Source organism: Chanos chanos, chromosome 2 (genome assembly GCF_902362185.1).
Source record: "Chanos chanos chromosome 2, fChaCha1.1, whole genome shotgun sequence".
NCBI lineage: Eukaryota > Metazoa > Chordata > Actinopteri > Gonorynchiformes > Chanidae > Chanos > Chanos chanos.
Window position 1 is genome coordinate 23870487 of NC_044496.1, and position 21591 is coordinate 23892077.

Sequence of the window (21591 nt, forward strand, 5' to 3'; positions counted from 1 at the left end):
ACTCTAGATCCAGGTCAGGGCCCCGAGAGTCGACTGTCAGTCAGGCGTGTTCTGTTACCTGCTCTGCATCTGTGGGGACAACAGCAGGTTGAATAATGAATGGAGAAGAGAGAAGACTACTTACGTGTTGCAAGCTGTCATGGACTGACACGTGTCCCCAGTGCAAAACTCTGAGATTGTGCTGTATTGCAGGTTAATGAGATTGAAGAAAGTGGTGGCTAGAATGACAAGAGAGAAAGCAAGAATTAGAGAAGCTCCCTAAGGTTTCATTAAAAGACATGTGCTGCCAATCCTGAACTAAAACTTTAAACAAAACCCCTGAATGCCATTTATGCAAATAGGCCCCACAAGCTCTAACTGGGTTAGACTGTACTCTAGATGCAGGCAACACTCTGGGTTCTCTTATAATAAGACAGTAATACTACGGTTTAATTTATGACACTTTTTTTCTGGGCTGTTTAAAAAAATTAAAGTTCTAATGAAAGGCAATTTACAGGCCATTTACTTGCTCGACATCACTATTTTGTGGATACGTGACTTCTCTCTTAAAATGTTACTAGTTTAAGGCAATTATTTTGAGTGTCTGCATGTAACCATAATCAGGAAATGATTGTAATTCCTTGTTATTACATGCACTACAGCAATTTTGCCATAACTCGAAGAAAACCCTGAAACAATTACCGGTCTTCTATTTAACCCATCTGACAGACCCAGCTGCTAACTTCAGAGACAGTTTTATGAGAAAAGGAGTCTTGCTCCACTTAACTACAGAGGTGGTTGGGTTAATTTAATAACTGTTTGCGCAAACCCTTGATTTTTATCTTCTGGAATAACACTGTTAGAAACATATGTTATGCATTTTATGTTCTTCCACATGCGCTGCAGTTTTTTGAACATCCCAGAGATAATATCGGAGGATATGAAAACAATGCTATGATCTCTGGAATGTTCAACTTGACTCTTTTTTATCAAAAGATTGTGTAACCCTAAAATAATGCTGTTTTTTTTTTTTTTTTTTTATCTAGGGAACAAAATAAAGAAAAAAAGACTCAGTAGATGTCTTCAAAACATTCCAGAGGCCTAGACAAAACAGGACATTCCCAGGACAACATTCCCACAAGTTTGATGTTGACAATAGCTAATTTCAGACGTGTGTGGGAGGTACAGTGTTGCTATCTTTTAACACAGAAACATATTCAATAGATGCGTACTGTTGCTGGCTAGCCATTCATTCAGGTCGATCTCCTGCGGTAGCACAACCAGCTCCTTGAGGTCAAAGTCGACAAGCCGCACTTTGGTGTACTCCGGCTCCAGGTAGTGCTTCTTCTCCTCGGTAGGCGGCTTCTTTCCATTGGGCTTCGTCTTAGACTTCCTGTGGTGGAAGAGAGAACAGGGAGTGTGGTCATTAAAGAGCTCAGGAAACATTAGAAAGAGATGCGTTGAAGCGTGACGCTATGCGGAGGCAGGAGGTAGAAGGTTATGTAATGTTGTGCCCACATGTGTCACCCTCATGCTGCAGACTGAGTTACAGCCAGCAGGCAGTGTGGAAAGAGAGAGAGACGTTTTTCCACTTCAGGGCTATGAGATTAACCTTGCCCTGTCATTAGCAGACAGGGACCACAGACATTGCGGCTTTTTACTTCCAGGTCTATTTTTAGCTCTCGAGTGTTCCGTTACTAGCCCACTCCCTCACGTCGCATCGAATCGCTAAAAAAGAAAAAAAGAAAAAAAGAAAAAAAAAAAACACACAATCGAACCCCTGGAAAATTGTGAAGAGGTGGAGGATGATGTACGTCACAGCCAACTGCTGCTAGGCTCAGACTCAAAATCTGATGGCAAAAAAAAAGTGCACTGAAGCTCATGTTTTCTTTTTAACCCTTTGTCAACATCTTTTTTTCCCACAACTATAAGAGCAGGGAACATGGAATATGGCATAAGTAAAAGACTAAGTACAGGCATGAAGGTCGAGTACATTACAGTTTATATAAGATCTGTCACTCTTTCTTAAGAAATCCACCCCTATCACACTGAAAAGTAAGCTACATTTTTCTAAAACTGCTCTTTGCTTTTTGGCTAAAGCTCTGCAGAGAGCCAACAGGAGGTAGGGCACTAATGTCTGTGCAGATTTTATATAAAGCGAAGTCTGTGTGCACACATACACTCAGGCAGTTAGTCCATAGCCTTTAAACAGCTGCTGCTGTGTTGTTTCATGGGTGGAGCCCAGGGCTGGCTCATCCACTCCACACAGAGCCTAGCCTTGTTACACTAGAGCTCCAGTGCCTGCTACCATGTGCACTGCCAAAGGCAAGTCCCACTAAACACACATCACCCACCCTTTCTGGCTCATCCCAATCCCAACCACAAACCCACCGAAAATCAGTCAACAAAAGTCCCAAACAGCAAACCGCAGGATGCACGACCATTCGAGAAGCTGGAGTTCGAGCAAGACTTTTTACGTTTAAGCTTTTAATTTTATTTTTATCCCTTCCCTTAGGAGGCCCAAACACTGCTGAACCTATCCTGTTCAAGACTATGGTTTTCTAAACTTAATTTTAAACAGGGCCTAATAAGTGGAAGTTGAGCACAAAACCACCAGCTATTTTGCACTCTTTACTTTTCTCTTATCTGCCAACAGGGAAATGAGGTTCCAAAGGTGCTGAACAGCTTCTGAAATTCATTAGCTAAAGAGTTCTAGCGAGCCCAGTTTTGGTCGCTTTTTCCACACCCTTGTCTTAATACAATGCCCCCACCCAGAATTACCACCACCCACTGTATGTTTTGTTAAAATAAACTACTACCAATTCCCCAAGGACTGTGACACTATACCCTGAGGGAGGCCTCTGCTCTTTGCCTTCGGTCTTGTACAGCTAAACCCCTCATGTCAGAACTAACATTCTAGTGCTACTGACGCTGGACAATGCCATTATAGATTTTATGGCCTATTCTCTCCAGCAGACCAACACAGCTGAGTATATCAACACTGGCCAACAGCACTCTACAGACAGATGATTTGCTTAAATTTTACAGGTCATCGGCAAAGCCATTCATCTGCAGTAAAACTTTAATTTATATTGCCTCCAGTGAAACAGAGAACCATTCTCTGTTGACCTTCCATCTGTACAATGAGGGCACTTTGAGTGGGTCATGAAACGGTGAGAAACGTGTAACAGGGCTGAAAATCAGCAGAGCACTCTCCAGAAAATTGCCGACACCACCGCTTGGCTGTGGCATTTCCGACATCCAAGTTACTGTACGAAGGCTGCTTGCATTCCACTGAGATTAGAGAGGGCTTTCTCAGGCATGTTCAATCCTGTGCATTCTCTTTCACGTACATACAAGGATCTATCTTTCCATTTCCCCACTCTTCCCTCAGAGAACATTTCAAAAGTCATAGGAGAAAACAACAGAGGAGAGGATAGCACTGAAGAGAGATTTCTTTGATTTGATCCCTGACCAAATGAAGTGTTTCAAAACATTAAAAAGCCCCTACTTTTCATCTAAAAACAAGCACTTACAACACACACAGTATGCACAGTGACTGGTTTAATAAACCAACATGTTTACCGGGACACAAGAGCTCACAACAAGAATAGGTGAAGTCTTCCGTGTTCAAATTACTTTTTTGGTGATGCAAGTCATGTAATTGGGAAAGTCTTCCATGTTAATCAGCCCCAGGCATGATTATAATCATTATAACCATCTCTTTTACTGGTTAACGTACCCCAGAGGAAAATGTTCTTGATTTCTATGTTAACAGTACATGTACTGACTGATCTAGATGCATACAACACCATTTATGATCTATCAGCCCATCATTGGGAGGAGGAGATCCAGGAATATTGCTGCTGATGAGAAAGTTTTCTTTTCCTGAAAATACACAAGTGTTCAGGAACATACTTGGTTTACAGGATAGTGAGAAGATATTACAAAAGCTGTATGATTTACTCTCTCTCTCTCTCTCCCTCTCTCCCTGTCTTTCTCTCTCTCAGAGGAAAGAAACAGCCACAAGTACTTTAAAACCAAAGAAAACTGAATCATTATCATTTTTAAGCTGCTGTATGCTGATCCTGATTGAGAGACTGCAAACAAATGAACCATACATGTTGCAACACTGCTGAGTGAAAGAGGAGTGAATGAGGGGCTCTCTCTCTCTCTCTCTGTCACTATATATGCTTAGAAGAGACATGACTGGATAAAGATCACAGGTGTATTCAGGAGTACTGAGGGACTTTTTTTTTTATCTCTCAGGCACACAGACAGAAAAGGTTCTTCAGTAATTCAACAACAGTATAAATATTTGAAGATTTTGTCGCTGAGCATGTCAAGTGGACACTACACCTCAGTGTAGCTCTCTCAAACCCTCTGAAGAACTAAATGCTCTGTCTTAGAATATGTTCTTTGGCAACTAATCTGAACGACATCTTATGCCAACTACATTGCAACCAGGCCAGCACAGAAACATTCCACTGGCTTAACTGATGCAGTTTCTAACTTCAAAAGTCAAGAAGCAACCTAAAATGAATTCCTCGTCTTATTGAAGCCTTACATAATCTCCAGCTATCTAAATAAAACCCCATCTTGTCTCATTAAAAAGTATCCAGGGGCACTTTATGTAATTGTTTTCCTACTTAACCAGTACATACTACTTGTCTTCAACCAGAGCACGAGTTAGTGTTAGATGTTAGATATTGTTTTTCATCAGTGGATGACAGAACCTTGTATGGAAATCAAACACTGAACAAGGTTATGGAAACCAAATGTACAGCAACCTGGATGTTCTCCTGGTCCGGAATGACAACCATTTCAATAACCCAGAGACTGAATTTTCCCACACATAAGCTGACCCACTAAACAAGGCGTAAAATATGTGAGAAAGGCATGCCTCCGGATGCACACCGGCAACTAAAATTTGAATGCAGCTGAACCCGAACCTGTCAGGTTTGCCTCTAAGGCTTGTAAAGTATTAAAGGCCTAAAAAGTAATAAGGGGTCATTCTTAAAAATCATTAAACATGTTAAAATAAACCCACATAAGCAATGAGGTTCAAGGTTGGCTCAATACTGTGTTAAGCAGAGAGTTAGTGTATTAGTTTATTGAGTAGATCAGTTTACCAACTTATTTATTCATTTTTAAAGGCCCCATTAAAGCAAACATCATCCTGCGGAGGGAGCATCAGCCAGAGAAGCCAAATGCAAGCTGGCTGACTTGTCGTCTATGCCAGAGGTTTCTGAAACCTCTGTTTAAAAGCCCTGTATAGAAGCTCAAAATCAGTCCTTTCTCCAAAAAGCCACAGACTGTGGGAAAGACAAGCCAGCTAAAGAAAAGGGTAGACTGTCATTTCCAAACTATAAATGAAACATATGACTTCAGATACTTGCAGCAGGATATCTTTTTGAATACACAGACACTTGCTAAACTGATATTTCCACTGCTGCTAAAATCATCAACATTATTTCAGTGTATGGTGGGAAATGATTTGATATGTTACTATTGTCAGAAACAATTCCAATAGATGGGAAAGGGACAGTGGGATCAATCACCACGAAGCATACTGCATGTATGAGCAGCTAATGCGTGTGATTCTATCCAGCTTGAATAGTTTGTCCAAAATATTATGTTTCACAGATCTGAGAATGCTGACATTCCTGAGAATTTGAAGGACTCTCCTGCATACAAAAAGACTACTATTTGTAGTGAAACAACACATTTTTATTTTAAGAGAGGAAGAGCAATATAGTTTCTAAAATACATTTTAATTTTTTGTTACTATAAAAACCATGAGACGACATAAGTGGCACTTTCTTTGAATAATGACATGTGGCAAAAAGAAGCAGACAGGATGCTCCAACACTGTAACGACATTCAAAAGGACAGGAAGGGAAAGCACGAGTATGACAACAAAAAGTAAAGGGGAAAAAAGAGACTATTTTGTTTCTGCACATGTATTTAAGCAAGTTCTGCACACGTCTTCTTAAAAAAAGGAGACAACAGCATTGTTGCACTACATTTAGCTGTACTCACCTTCCACCACAACCAACCACTGATCGAACATCTCTTAGCAATTTAGAGCACTATCTGATCACCTTGTCTGAAATTAACAACTGTATTTCTGTAAATTCCTTTTTTTTGTACTTAGGAAAGGAAGCAATGCTGAAGTTGTTTAGGCTACCCCATGCAGCTGGTTACAACAATAAAGCTAGAAACTGAAATCGATCCGCCAGAATTTTCAATGCTTCAATTGTATTTATTTAGCTAAATATAAAATATAAATATAAAAACGCTATATGGAGTTACCCAGATACATCCTCGTAGAATAAGACAAAATTGAGGACTGACCTGAAAGAACATAAAACATAAATAAAGGTATTCTCGAATATAAAAATTCCACTCGACTACGGCATATCGACGATAAGCACCTATTATTCTCCTCGTTGCCATGTACGTCTTTTTCTAAAATTAATACAAAGAGCAAAACGTTCTTCAGTAAGAGCTTTACCTCAGAACTTTACCAACCGCTTGGAGAACAATTTTACAACTTAATCCACTCTTAGTTGTCCTTTGAGATAGAGACGTATCTCCAGATATGGTATTGTGGTCTCCAACCATGATAATATTTTCCTCAGTTACTGTAAGAATGAAATCGTCGGTCCAGACCATGCACTGTCAAAACTGTGGATTTACACCTCAGACAAATGTAATGTAGTGGTTGTCTTGCCATGTCCGTCCCCCGTTCAACTTGCAGCCTATCAGAGCTTAACTAGGCGGAGTCAAATGAAGAACTAAAGAAGAAATGTTTCCAAACTTCATCCTCCCAACACAGCGGAACGAATCCATACGTTGTCCTCACGTTACAGTAAATGTCGTACAGCTTCAAAGCGCCGATAACATTCATATTAATTAATCATTTTGACGCATGTTTCTGCATCATACTCCATATGAGACCATTTCACGAATGCGTGACAAAGTAGCAGATAGCCTGTAGTAAACGTCTTCAAGTAAAGGAAACGCTGGGACATTTATATAACAGAACATGAGCTCACAAGTGTCCTGGTAACAGTATTTGGGTGAAATTGTCTAGCAGGTCTTAACTGTGCAGACTGCTGGTTTTTCTGCACTTGGCTGTGTCCTTATCAGACATAACAGCAGATTTCAGTTCTCTTCACAAGTTTTTAGACAAGCTGTGACATGACTTCGGAAATTTCTTATCCAAAGGAAATGTATTTTAATCAGCTCGACAGCATGAAGGGGTGCTTAGAATAATGATTTTGGCTTGTGAGAGCCCCTTTTTTGAACATAGCAAATTACAAAGGAAAAGAGCAAAATCTGTCATTGTGTTGTCCCAGAAGGAATTTACAAAAGGACAACCATCAACCAAAGTGTAGTGAGTGTAGTAGTGACGTTACACAAGAAACCAGTGACATCCCCCCCTCCACTAACATCACCACACACCTGTAGACCCCCTTCCACACACACACACGCACATGCACACGAGCACACACACACACACACACACACACACACACACACACCTGATAAACTACTACTGATACTACTACTACTACTACTACTGATAATAAAAATAGCTGTACTCTCTATTGTGTGAGCAAGATATTTCAATAATACAGTAATGACCTCATTCTTATGGATAATCTTATGGATAATTCATAATAGGTTAGGTGGCAATGAGTGACTTGATATCTGACCATTAACAGCACCATGCAAAACACTTAAACATTTTATTTAGTAGAAGTATAATCATTCCGAAAACATCTAGAACCCTGTGCATTTTAAACAGACTGCTAAATAAAAATGTCCTCCCAATGATTAAATGGTCTTGATCTGAGTAAGAGTCGTAAAAATGATTTAATGTAGCAGTTTCAGTGTTCAGACATACCTCTTTAGGAACTCAGGCAATAAGATGTACAGAAGCACTAATTAATAGTCACAAATGAAATTCTGAAATAGTTAAACGTCTTGTAAAAGTCAAACCAAGGCAAATTTATTGAAGTAATGCGGTACTCCCTTTCCAAACCGAGAGGCAAGAGCAAGAGAAAACTGCTGAGTGAGTGGTTGAACTGTCTGTGGTAATCTGAAAGAGGGGTCAGTGAGATTGATGTGGGAAATCTGATTCCATTCACCAATGTCATAGTTCTTCCACAAAACCCTGTTGCATCATAGGATGGTCTCACTCCTTTTAGAGCTTCCAGAACCAGATGTACAGAGAACAAAGTGTCACGTTCCCTGGTTTGATGTTTCCCCATTCCAGCCCTAGTGATCCATACCAATGCAATTTTTTTCTTCAAAGACAGCAGCAAAAACACCTGATTCAACATAGCTGATTGGATGAATCAAATCAGGTGTGTTTATGTGGGTTCTAGGGAAAATACGTGGTGGTGTGGGCCCCACAGACTAAAACTGAGGAAATACTGCTGGACATGAGCATCTGTTTAATCATCCATTATTACTATTTTTGGGCATTTCCAGACACGTACACAACTGCAAGGCTATCGTCTATAAATAAAATTGGGAAATGGCTCAGGTTTGAAGCACTAAAATAGAATATGCAAGCAGTCTATACGGTTGAGCAATGAGCCACAGTGCAATGGTTGGCCTTTTTTTTTTTTCTGACTCGACAGAACAAGAGTCCATGGTTCTACAGAAAGTGGTCCTCTAACGATATCTGTTGGAACAAATCAGAAAAAGGAGTCTAATCATCAGGGTAGACACAGCTGGACCAACTAAAATTGGGGGTTTTAATTATCTTAGGCCAGCAGTTTGCATGTTCTTTTGATGTGCACTCCACCCATTGCTGCCTCTCACCTAATCATTGCGTAACCACAATTAGTTCACCATGAAAAAATGAAGTGGGTGGGAGAAGTTTGGAAAAAGTGAGGCTCTAAAAGAGGCTTGGCATTAAGTTAGGAGTATAAAAATAAAGTAATGAGAGACTCACTGACTGGCCAGAGGAGCAAGACCAGCAATGTTTGGGTAGGAGGCAAGCCCAGAGGCGAGCAAACCAAAGGAGAACAGAGACAGCATTCACTGCTGCCCCAGGTAAAACGCAAACAAAAAGTGAGAGCCTGCGAAAGCAGTGACGACAGAGGAAAGAGAGGCGGAGGTTTACAACCATTACTGTAGGTTAGGTTCTGGATCCTACACTCTTTTGTCCTTTGTTTTATCCAATTTACCTAAAGCCAGAACAGGGGATCCAGATGTTTACCATGGCTCAGAAGACTTTCCTAAAATAGCCCAGTGTTTTACAATGCAACCCTTTAAACCGTCTGGAACAAACAAAATGTTGGCACGTTTCTCACGTGAATTTGGAACATATGGATTTTGTACAGCATTTTTACTTGACCAGCCATAGATTAAAACAAACGCCTTAAATGTCAATGTGACTGATTATAAATCAGAGAAAACGAAATAATACAATATGCAATAGAATGCTTCATGAGGACCACATATGACAGTGGTCTAGATTTTTCCATTGTACTGGGATTAGATTTTGTCCATTAAAGTAAGCTTTTACTATCAGAGTCCATCATGTGCACAAATGTAAGAAAAGCCATTTTTAGAACTTTCTATCTCTATCTACATTAGTGCCATTTCTTGCAGAAAATATTAGAAATGTAAGTTACAAAAGCAAAGGTACTCAGATAATAAGATTCTTACTACACGAAAATACATTCAAAAGCGATCAGTAATTTCAAGTGACTCGTGTGGAGTACCTGTGAAAGAGAGTCCTGAGGAGGCTGCGTGTGGTTTCGTAGCCGCCCTGATCACACTGGCAATCATGCATCGACTCTGCCATGTTGACACCTGCTGCACGTAGCTTTTTTTCACTGCGAAAGACCAGTTCCTCTCTCCGTTCTTTTCCCACACTCCAACAGGAATCAACATCACACTATGCCAACTCCAGAGAGCTCTGGGCTGAACACAGCTATGCAAACTTTGTCACTGCGGCCTCTGGATAAGCCCATCACCCATCTGCAGTCCCTGATAACAGGGTTCTGAGGAGGCCTTCCCCTCCTAGATTAGTGCACTGAGCCTCAGTTTCACAGAGGGTGCATTTTCAGGGGTACTGGAATGCTGGCAACAAATTAGATTGTCAGCTACATTAAATGAAGTCCTGAAACTCAAAAACTGAGTTGATCTCTAAACTTAATACAGTCTTGAGCATCAAAATATTACACAGGCGTTTAACACATTGTGATTAAAGATGTCAAAAAACTGTTTCAGCTGAGAGCTTACCTGAGCTAATCTGAAGATTTGAACTGACCACCGAATTTAGACTGATGGTCTCTGTACGAATTTTCAGGTACCAAAAGGATATGGTTTTGTTTGTGAGGACATTCATGGTACAGATTAGCAAAGCCATTACTGTTCTAACGGTTCTCAGGGCACTCTTCCGGAAACCATTCATCTCTGCTGCATCATATAAACATATCGACACCTTTGAAAGGTTACAAGACAATCTCCTGTGTGTTACATAACACTTGACCCCTGTGGTGTTGTGGGGAGTTCAGGTTGGACTGCTATGGGTTAAACTTTAGTCATTGAAAAAAAGGGACTTTCACCATTTCCTGTTCCTTCAGAAAAATGCCAAGAGTCCTCCTCTGCATTGTGTTGGCTCCTAAGACCTGTTTCCTTTCCCTACCGCTTTCATATACACAAACACTTTTCCTGTGTTTATGGACCTTCTCGATAAAGAGGCCCCTGCTCACTGTGAAACCGCCAGTCAACCTTCCTCTAATATTTTTGTTAATTAGAGACCCTGTGCAGAACTGACCTAACGTGTTTCAGAATAAAAGCACAGGGGTCTAGTGTAAGTCCTGAGACAAAGACACATGTCTGCAGTCAACTGATGGAATCTACACGGCAGTCCAGCACAGTATGTGAAGCATGTAAATGTATCGCATATACAACCTGTAAATGGTTGACATATTGTGCAAAAATTCCATAAGGTATGATAAAATCTGATGTGTCAACATTCATTCTGTTCAGATATTTTGAGTTGACAATTCGAAGGGTGGTTTTCTCAGATGCTGATGATTGCCGGGACTAGATCTTTCTCTTTGGAATGACACCTGAATTAGAGGGCCAGACATGGAGCTTGTTCTCCCTTATCGAGATAAGGTTCTTTCTTTCCAAAATTGGCACTGCTGATATGGTATCTTGCCCTGAGAACAGATGCCTAGCTGTCTCAGACAGAGGGACGGCAATTACATTACTTAGGCTTCAAAAAAGTTCTAAAATAAATTAAAAAGAAAAAAAAAAACAGCAGTCCATGTGCCTTGGTTACATTAGACACCCAAAATTAAAATCCGTGACTTAGAGATTTAGGAAAAGAACAAAGCACAAAACTGAGAGGAAAACAGCAGAAGATTTTTCATGTTACTTCCTCATGAGTTGTCCTTGCCACTCAACAGATTTTCATGTTGTGAGAGAAAATGACTGACATATATAGACTGAGTAAAAATAAGGAAAGGAAACAGACTTATGCACAGAATACAGAACATTAACAGTGTGAATGTGTATTCACGATTATGACTGGTTTCGTTCACCTGATATGTGTCATGCTATCCACAGCCCCGGTCATCTTTATATGTATCATTGTGTTTGAATACCACCTGTGTAGCATGCTATGCATTTTGACGTTGGACACATTTGTGTGAACCTGCTCAGTGATACGGAACACGCAGGGCCAATGCTGGATGCAAAAAGCGACTAAAACTCAGGTGAAATTAAGTAGCCAAGGAGAAGAGAAAAGAGTAATTCCAAACAACCAGTCAACAGCAGGCATGGCCCTTTGTTTGTCTGAGCATCAGGCAACAGTCCTCACCTTTAGTGAATAATGTTAATGAAAGCTCTACAAAAAACCAGAAAAACAGTGAAGTGAAAAGCAAGACACTTTGACTAGCTGATTTCCTCAGTATGTAGGAGTTCTGTAAATCTGTAACACTTACTGATTCACCATACACTACAGTCAGCTTACCTATTTAGTGTATAGGAACCGTTTCTCTTCAGCCTCATTCCCGAGGAAAGGAACTCCTTAAAGTAATCCAGAATTAGTAAAGTCTGTCTACCTTGACACAAAGACAACAAGCCGATGGAAATCCTTTTGTTTGTTTGTTTGGTTTTTTTGTTTTGTTTGGTTTCGAGAAATGTGTAGTTCCTACAGCGTCTCCATCATTTCCAGCCTTAAGTTCTCACGTAAACTGGTCTGCTTATGTCCCATGAGATGGATGGCCTCCCGTCGCCACCTTTAACTGACTTCAGTCAAAAATGTATTCAAACACACAACTCAGTCAACAGTACAAAACAATCCTTTTTAACAAATAAATCAAAATACTGCAATATCTCACTGGTAATACAAATGTTTAGCGTATGTCTCTAGGATCTTAAAAATATAACACTGAACACTATTGATTTATTTTAGCCAGTAGTTGCCTTTTCTCTCCTAACTGTTTCAATGAATGCAACTCAAATCAGCCTACTATGCCGGTTTTTCTCTATGACGTTCATTACACTTGCTACCCTCAAAGTCAAATCCTCTGTAACCCTAGCTGCAGATCTGCCAACCCTGTGTATCCAGACAGATTTCAGGCTAAGAATAGATATGACCATTAATTAACCCTTCACTGTCCTGCCTGGGACATCCAAAAGATTGTGTTTATCTACTGACTGATTCATTTTATTCAATACTTACTTATGTACAATACAAACAGCTAACTGAAAGATGTGCGTTGTGGCACTGGAACTCAGTGATTAATGGATGTGTAAAACTAAATAAAACGCATCGTTCGCACTACTTGTTATGACTTTACAGAAGCAAAAAAAAAAAAAAGAGTCTTTGGGTCAGAGGTGTGGATTTTCAGACAGCTCCACCCAATAGACGTGGGTATAAAACTACACACTGCAGATTTTAGCCTCATCACTCAAACACCACCAGACTGAAGAGGCTGCCAGACAAGGGAGGAGCTCCAGACTCCCTGACTACACATAAAGGAAAGCAGGCCAGTGTTTGACAGAACAATACGGCTCTATGCGTTCATCTCCACACTAACAGAGGCACAGACCATATGAAAAATATTCCATTAACAACTTGGTTCTGCATGTAGCTTCTGGAGTAACATCTGAAGACATTTAAGGAAATTTCAATTTTAAGAAAGTCTCAAGTTGTCATGATCTATCACAGTTAAAACAAACTTGTAGACAGTACATAGGAGAGAAATGGTTGGACACAAAAATAAAAAGGGTTGACTCTGTGCTTCTTTCCTTCTCCAGAGCGCTGCAGCAGTTTGTTTGCAGATTCATCTCAAATTACCATGACACAGATACTAAAAATAGAGTCGTGTTAACAGCTTGTCCGCTCAGGGAGAGCACAGAGAAATTTGACTGTGCAACAAAGCACACTTTTCCGTCCAGTCAAAGTGTAGACTACCCTTTATAAACTTTGTGTGTGTGTGTTTGTGTATACAACATTCCTGAGATTTCCAGTCAGACCGCTGGTTTAAACCATTAACTATAGCTTTGACAGGTGGGATTAAAAGGGGCAGCAGGGAATAAAAAGAAACAAGACCTGCGGTGCCCTGCGGATGGTATAACTGCTGGGGTCAGTGCACCACTTCTCTCCTGACAGGCTGTTAAACGTGGTTGCTGGCCTCTATTTACAGGCTGGTGGAGTTAGTTATGACGAATGAGCCTTTGTGCTCAATTTGTCTAAGCACTAAGCCAGACGAAAGACCAATACTCTTTATCTCTCGTAGGGTGAGCCGCCACCTCTGGGGCCGACATATTCATCTTTAACTTAATTTTTTTTTAACTTCAGTTGAAGAATAAAGACTCTGGGAAGAAGAAATCTGCAGAAGGAATTTAAGTTGCGCTGTTAATTTAACATAACTTTGTGTGTGTGTGTGTGTGTGTGTGTGTGTTGGGGGGGTGGGGGACAAAAGGTGTCCTGAAGGGACTCCTTCTGCAGCTGCAAAATGCTTTGCATAACTAAGCTATACATGAGTGATTACTTGTTTTACTACAAAAACAGTGTTACAAGGCACATAAAGGCTTATCTGAGTTTCAACCAAGATTGATTTTTGGCTTTGAACATGGTCTTTGTCAAATCACTGCTTAAGACTAGAACTATGGTAGTTTCCACTGCAGTGTCTAGTCTGCTGGAATGCTGTAGATACACTTTTACTTATCCTATTATGAGTGTGCCAGCAATCTTGTTTGTTGGTAAAAAAAAAAAACCAAAAAAAACAAAAAAAATTGAAAAAAAAAAAAAGACAATGTTGGCCAACAGCATGCCTTTTGTTATGAAAAAAAAAACTTTTGACAGTGGTTCCTAGTAACTGGTTCTAAATAAAAAGAACCCAAAGCTCTTGGTGCAACTGAGAGCATAAATTCATCAACTACGTTTTAAAAATCATGGCATGTCTTAGTTTTAACTCTGAGATTCACAGAACATGCAAGGCCAGTTCTCATGGAAAGAGATCCCAGAAAGCATTGCAATAGATACAGGAAGGCTCCTGGCATTAGCCCTAATTAAAGTTATACGAGTGGATGCTCCACCAATGCCGCCTAATCTGAATCCAAAGGGAAAAACAAGTTCAGAAAGAACACTCCAAGGTTAGGAAAGTTCCCCCTCAGTATATTTAAAGCCTCACTGACGGAATGAGTTTGTGCGTCATTTTGGGCAAAAACATAACAGTGAACTCTCTCAAGAGCAACATTACATTCAGATCTTTCTGGATGTGGAAATGGGCACGTTCAAGAAACGCATCTTTTATCACTATCCATCTCCTGTAATAAAAATATGCCCTGCTCTGCCTCAAGACTCCAGTATACCCACAATGCCGCAGAGACAAAACACCCCAGTACGCCCCTCATCCCACTCTTTCCTGCCCGTCTCACCCACTTCCTGACTCCAGTCACTGTAATCAACGGAGTCAAAAGCATCCACTCCCTGTTTTTGTCAGTGCCAGCGTTACTCAGAGAAACCCAGGACAGATTGGTCGTAAGACGAAAAGAGCAAAATCGATAATGGAGACAAAAACGAACTGGGAGAAATTTGTTGTATGACAACTGAGGGAATATTCTATTACAAAAGCAATATGAGCCAGTCCTTAATCTGTTTATGAAGGGTCCTTAAAGGAAACAATGCACAGAGGGAAAGTGTCCGACTCACATGACACTGAATTTGGTTAAAAATTGTTTCGACATGAGAAGCTGTTTTCAGTGTTTGAAACCTAGTTCACTTCTTGAAGGACTGAAGTGTTTAGGCATCAATTGGTCACACAGTAAGGAACACAAAGGAGGAAGTGAAACCAAGGTGAACCCAATAAGGAAATACAGTATTTTTCTAGTTACTGACTGTAGTATATGCTCTAGTTATTGAGAGAATCTTTCATCTTTCTGTTACACGCATGAAGAAACACAAGAGGTTTGTGGCAAAATGTGAATAAGTTGACCATTCTATCAGGCATATAAAAGAGCATAAAATACGAAGCCAAACAAAAGCATAAACATGCAGAATGTTTAGGCATAAACCTTATAGTGAGGGAACACAGTGAATCTGCAGCAAAGTTCATAGCATCATCTTAAAAGTCAACAGTGTGCAAGTGCAAGTTTCCACATTCTGTGTCCTAGCACCATCTGGTGGTACAGTCCCCCAGTTTCTCTAGCACAGACAAGATGTCTGTGCTATTTTCTTGTGAGAGAAAATTTACAGCAAACATTTGGTAACTGCAAGTAAACAGCCAGTGGGGTGAGCTACAGCCTCATTATATCTGACATTACAAACTGCCTGTGAGTGTTTTAGTGAATGTGAATGTGTGTGTGTGTGTGTGTGTGTGTGTGTGTGTGTGTGTGTGTGTGTGTGTGTGTAGATGGGGTTAGGGGATTGGAAAGGGGCCCTCCTGGATATATAGGCCCCTGATCCTCACTCATGTCAGCTACAGGTTCAATTTCACGGTCACTGGTCAGCTCATGTTTTAATGGGACAGGAGGAGAAAGCTGATCAGCTTCTGATCAGTTTGGTCAACACGGTGTGTGACAGTCCACAGAAACTCCACACAGCTTGACAGGCTGCACAATCAGCACTGCTCAATCAAAGCAGTGTAACTGCTCAATTAAAACATCAAACTCACAGAGCCCCACTGAAGTGGAAAACAAGTCGCCTACGTCAAGAGACATCTGCCTACATCAGTCGCATGTCAAGTTTTGCTTTGATTTGTATTTATCCAAAGTATCGTGTCTTAAAACACCTGCTGCTTTTGAAGATTCAAGAGACTTTCATTTGCTATTTGTAACGTACACAGATCTCATTTTCTAAGACCTGATGGAAGGTGACATGCAGCTGAAAATGATGGGGTGCTTTTGGAAAAAAAAAAGTATCTGTCTTAGCAGAGAAATAACTTTATTATAAACTGATGAATGAAGCTGGGACTAAAGAGGGCAATTAACCTCTTTCTTCACTTTTTTTCTTTTCTCTTCTCGCCAGACAATTTCATTCCAGTGAAAAGACATGCAATAATATCTCTTCCTAATCTTCAAAGCCAGTTTGTCAACACCCACAAAAAAAAAAAAAAAAAAAATCAGGGAACTCGGGGAGCTTCACAAATATGAGTAGCATTTGTCATTAACCAAGCTCAACTCACAGAAAACTAGATTTTCAATTTCAATTTTCTCAATTTTCTCACAAGCCATATAAACACACAATCTCCATCCCATGGCTAGTCAGTCCTACACACAAGAAACAAACTGAAAAGACAAAACAATGGTGCATAATCCTGCGCATGAAGTGAGTAAAGGCAGAAAAGGGATGGAAAGCCCATTTTTACACATGCTCAAACAGGAGGATAGTGTGTGTGTGTGTGTGTGTGTGTGTGTTCTACAGATTGTGAGCATTTTACCAGGCATTGCTCCATTTGCTAATCCTAGAAGCACTTGGATGCCATCATGCTTCTAACCTAGGGAGCAGAGGACCACACCCACAGCAGTGCAGGATTACAGACGCATTAACCAGAGTGCAGTCCGCAGCTGTCTGCCCTTATATAACATTCAAATGATGCACAGAGCACACGAGTTCACAGACTGGAAATTATCCTCCATCAAACAGCGACATGACACCACACATACCTCACATCCATCAGCAAAAAAAAAATCACCTTTTATAAATCTGTACAACATATCACTCTATCTTCATTAACCACTCACGTGGGAGCGTTGCATCTAGGCCACACCCACTAGGGTTGTGGCTACCAATGATAAAATCAGATATAGGCGACGATTGACATGCTGAATGTCACTGACGACACTGCCAAGCTTTTCAGGTTATTTAAACACAGCACTGGGACACTAAAAATATCAATATTGCCCAGTTTACCTCTTGCTCTTCAACAGCAGAGCAAGTTTGTTTCATTGAACTGTACAAACATTTGAAAAATTAACTGCGTAATCTTCTCAGTGACACTGATGCCCTACGGTAATATATATATATATACATACATACGTATACATACACACACACACACACACACACACATATATATATATGTGTGTGTGTGTGTGTGTGTGTGTGTGTGTGTGTGTGTGTGTGTGTGTGTGTGTGTGTGTGTGTGTAAAACAGAGAAAGTCAGATAAGCTGCGGCCATTTATAGATGACGAATTTTCTTAAATGTGCCCCCATCCCCTTTGGTGTGGTTCAAATGAAATTCTCTTTATCGTCATCCCAGCCATATTCACAGTACTCAGTGAGATGAAACTGCGTGTCCTCAGGACCATGGTAAGTGGCTGCTGCACTTTACGGGCGGCGCCATCATGGACCATGGACCTGAACTAGCTGCTGCACTCAGGGGCGCGCCGCCATATTGATCGCCATGGTGAATTTAATCTTCTGCCTTTACTCCATCCATGAGCAGTGAGCGCACGCACACACACACACACACACACACACACACACCAGGAGTAGTGGGCAGCCTGCAGCACAGGGGGCAGTTGGGGGTAAAGTGCCTTGCTCAAGGGCACAGTCACAAACATGCAGACTGTGTGGGTGTATCAATCTTAGACATGCGTTTAAAAATGACATCCTTTAAGTTTTTCCATCCTGAAACCAATTTGCTATTTAGATGCATTAAGGAACCATGGCACGTTAGCTAACTTTAACAACTAATGACTTTACAAACAATCACAACACAGTGCTTGACATGATTGTAAAAAACATTTTTTGAAAACATCAACTGAAGAAATTTTCTATCATTTTGGCCCTAGGCCAATGTTAAAAGCATCATATTTAAGGCAGGTAGGAGCGTCTCGGACTTCACAATTCCGCAGTTACCATACAGCAAGTTACCCTGTCACATTATTATCTGGGTCACTGCATCTTTTTAACTGATATTTCACTGATCGGATTTCAACCATTACCACACCGTGACACCCTTAGCACTATACACAATGCTAGTTAGAAAATCAACATAATCTGCAGCTTTACATAATTAACTAACTTGTATTCATTTAAATGAACCAAGCTGAACAAGATGCCTCAGGTGAATCTTAGAAGCCATATCAAATTTATAATAAAGGGAGACTCCAACTAAAAATATAGTACCACTCAGGTTTCACGTCAAGTGCAGTGGAAAGCACTAGAATGCTTTCTGTTGAATTTCTCGTCATTTCTGCTGAAAAATTTCTCAACACATTGACACTACAATGTTACCTGGCAGTCCATAATGTGAAACGAATACAATAAACTAAAAGGGAGTCCTGCAGGTTTGTTTATGTGGTATAATAGTTTTGGACTGATCAATGTCAAAGCATCCTGTCACTTCAGGAAGACTCAGTCATGTGTGAAGATTAAGATAATATCATCACCCTCTCTATTACCTGTCAGAGGTATCAGTGTTTTCAGTATAAACAAGAACACTTTGGAATTATATCAAACCTTAACCTTTCCAAAGTAAAAGCAGATCTGAAATGAAACGTCTAAGAGCGACTTGTAAAGCTTCCCCTTTGCCCTTTTTCTCTCCGAGGTAACAGCAGGTCAGACACAGTAATGTCCCCTCTACCCCCCGGACAGAACCACCATAATCTCATTTGAAGAGAGATCTGGACAGAGCAAGTCTGTGTGCAAGGTCCATACATGCAGAACAGTAAGAATGTGTGTGTGTGTATGTATGCATGCATATGTGTGTGAATGTGAGTGCACACAACTGCATTTGAACATTTTGCATTTGAACATTTGCAGTGGCTGCCAAGGTCAGTGGTTTAAGTGTTGTTGTGGCAGCTTTGACTCAGAGGTATACTGCGGGGCTGTGGAAGCGTGTTGACTGGCTGGCAGGGCCTGCTCTCCGCAGGCAGCGCTGCAGCACCGAACGCTGCACTGAGCGCAGCTCACCGCTGATCTGTGGGATTTAGGGGAAGCCTGCGAGTTGCCAGATAAAACGTCCACTAATCCAATTAAAGCACCATTCCTGTTCCTTACAAGGACAAATGCAGCACTCCACTGCTTCCAGAGTTACTCAACACTTCCAATCCCTGCACTTCTTTGTCTCCTTCCATCCCTTCATCCATCAACTGGCCACACAGCTCAGAGATCTAAAGTTCAAAGATATGTACTCGCATTGATTCTGCTTTTCCCCTGCATCCCCTACTGCAGATAATGTCTGATTCTATCCACTAGGGCTCATTTTAAATAAAAGATATCATCAGATCTCAGAGTAATAGAGTTAAAAACAAAACAGATTCAAAGGAGAAAAATATCCTTCAGCCCTTTGTCTTTGCATGAGGTTTTGCTTGATTAGTTGAAACTAAAAAAAAGCCTATGTCCCTGCAGGTCAACTTTAGCCTAGGTCCATCTCTGGCACGCACTATGGTACTGTGCACTGGAAGAGGGGACACATGCTTCCAGCAAGGCGCTTCAGGGAAACAGAGACGAGACACACAAGCACGTGTGGGACCTACGCAGGCCTCTGGGGTGGAGGGGGAGGGGGGAAGGGGGGGGGGGGGGGTTTAGGGGTGGTTCTGGACATAGGCTGACTCACTCACAGCATCCTGCCCTGCAGCTGCCCATGCAAGAACAGTATCATCATCGCGTGAGAGAGATGAGACAGCGTGTTATAGTCAGAGTTCAGCCTACACTGGCCTGCCACAACAATCACTTATTATTCCCATGATATTGGGCTCCAAGTTAGGGATAGAGAGAGAGTTGGGGGGGGGGGGTGTTGTATTTTGTTTTTTTTTTACATTTTTTCAGGAACTGGGCGTGAGGTTTAAGATTCAGCTGTGTTGGACAACAAAACTATCTGTGACCAAAAAAAAAAAAAACCTCTCCAAAAACAACATGGAGTATACTTTGTATTCTCTACACCTGCCACACCCAAAAACGATGTGGTCTTGTGAATGGTGGGTGAATATTTAAAAGAACGAGCTGTGTTTTTAAGGTATAGTTAAAACATACAGACTGGGATGGGTTCATAAGGAATGTGACCAGACCTGTTCTGTCTGATGTTACATTGCAGCAAAGGACAGGTAAACACGACATCTGCATCCATGGCTAAAAACAAACAGGTCATTAGGTATTACAGTGGCCATAACTAGGTCATCTCTGTTTCCAATTTGAAAAAGCCAACACTTTTGTTAGAATTAATCTCATAGCTACACTAAAATATGGCAGATGATAAATTTTATGAAGCTTATGAGTCCTAAACTGGTCGTCTCAATTTTCAGACCTGCATTAAACAGCGATGCAAGTTGAGAAGCCAATCCATACATGTAGCACAAAAGGGGTTAACTTTAGGACACACTACAGCAAACTACATCCACCACATCCAACATTTTAGGAAACATGACAGCAGCCATTTGTAAACTAATCTTCCCTCAGAGAGCAAGAGAATTGTTAAGTGTTTTTTTTTTTTTTTTACAGTATGAGAAATACCATTTGAGAACTTCCTCTCAGTAGATTTGTTAAAATCACATATTAAATTATGTTGGCATATTCAATACTAATTACCTACCAGTATTACTCTCACATTTGAGTCAGTCCACAGTAACCAAAGAATGAGAGTCATGTATACTGTCTATACATGTCTACAGAAGTAAAAACAGGCCAATACATGAATATTATTTTTACTTTTCATTTCCTAACTCTTCAAAACCCCAAACTTAACCACACCTTCAGGACTATGTGAAGTGACAATGTGCCAATCATTCCCTCCTTTTTCATTATCTCAGGGATGAAATGAAAGACTGCGAAGCCGACTAGAAAAAAAAAAAAAGGTTAATCCTCTGTGCCTTCGGGGCACATGGCACTTTTAGACTAGCTTGTCTGCGTACTTCTGATAGATATTTCCTGATCATAGGCGCCAGACCTGCACTGGAGCTCCTGAACAAACCCGGGCTGAATTCAATGCATACTCATGCTTGCTGGCATCATTACAAGGGCAGTGTTGATCTTTTCAGTAATAAGCAGCACCCAAAGCCAAAGACGTCTGACCTCTAACCAATGTACTCTAATTATAGATGTACTCTCTAAACCAGCTGTCCAGATACCATGGCTCAATGAACACAACTAGCTGAAATTATTTGACTATTGGC

General features: G+C 40.8%; 1 protein-coding gene across 2 annotated transcripts in view; it reads right to left on the minus strand.

Annotated features, from left to right (window-relative positions):
• The window catches only part of mob2b (MOB kinase activator 2b), a 28219-nt gene that overhangs the window by 2709 nt on the left and 3919 nt on the right, over positions 1–21591 (minus strand). Inside the window, exons 1-3 of one of the 2 annotated variants that reach the window (XM_030766422.1) lie at positions 6497–6637; positions 1212–1372; positions 125–218 (exon numbers count right to left, since the gene is read on the minus strand). In XM_030766422.1, coding sequence (XP_030622282.1) covers positions 125–218; positions 1212–1372; positions 6497–6606 — 365 coding nt within the window. In that variant the 5' untranslated portion in view covers positions 6607–6637. Of the gene's footprint in view, positions 1–124; positions 219–1211; positions 1373–6496; positions 6638–21591 lie in introns of those variants that run through there. The other variant, XM_030766423.1, reaches the window with a different exon arrangement.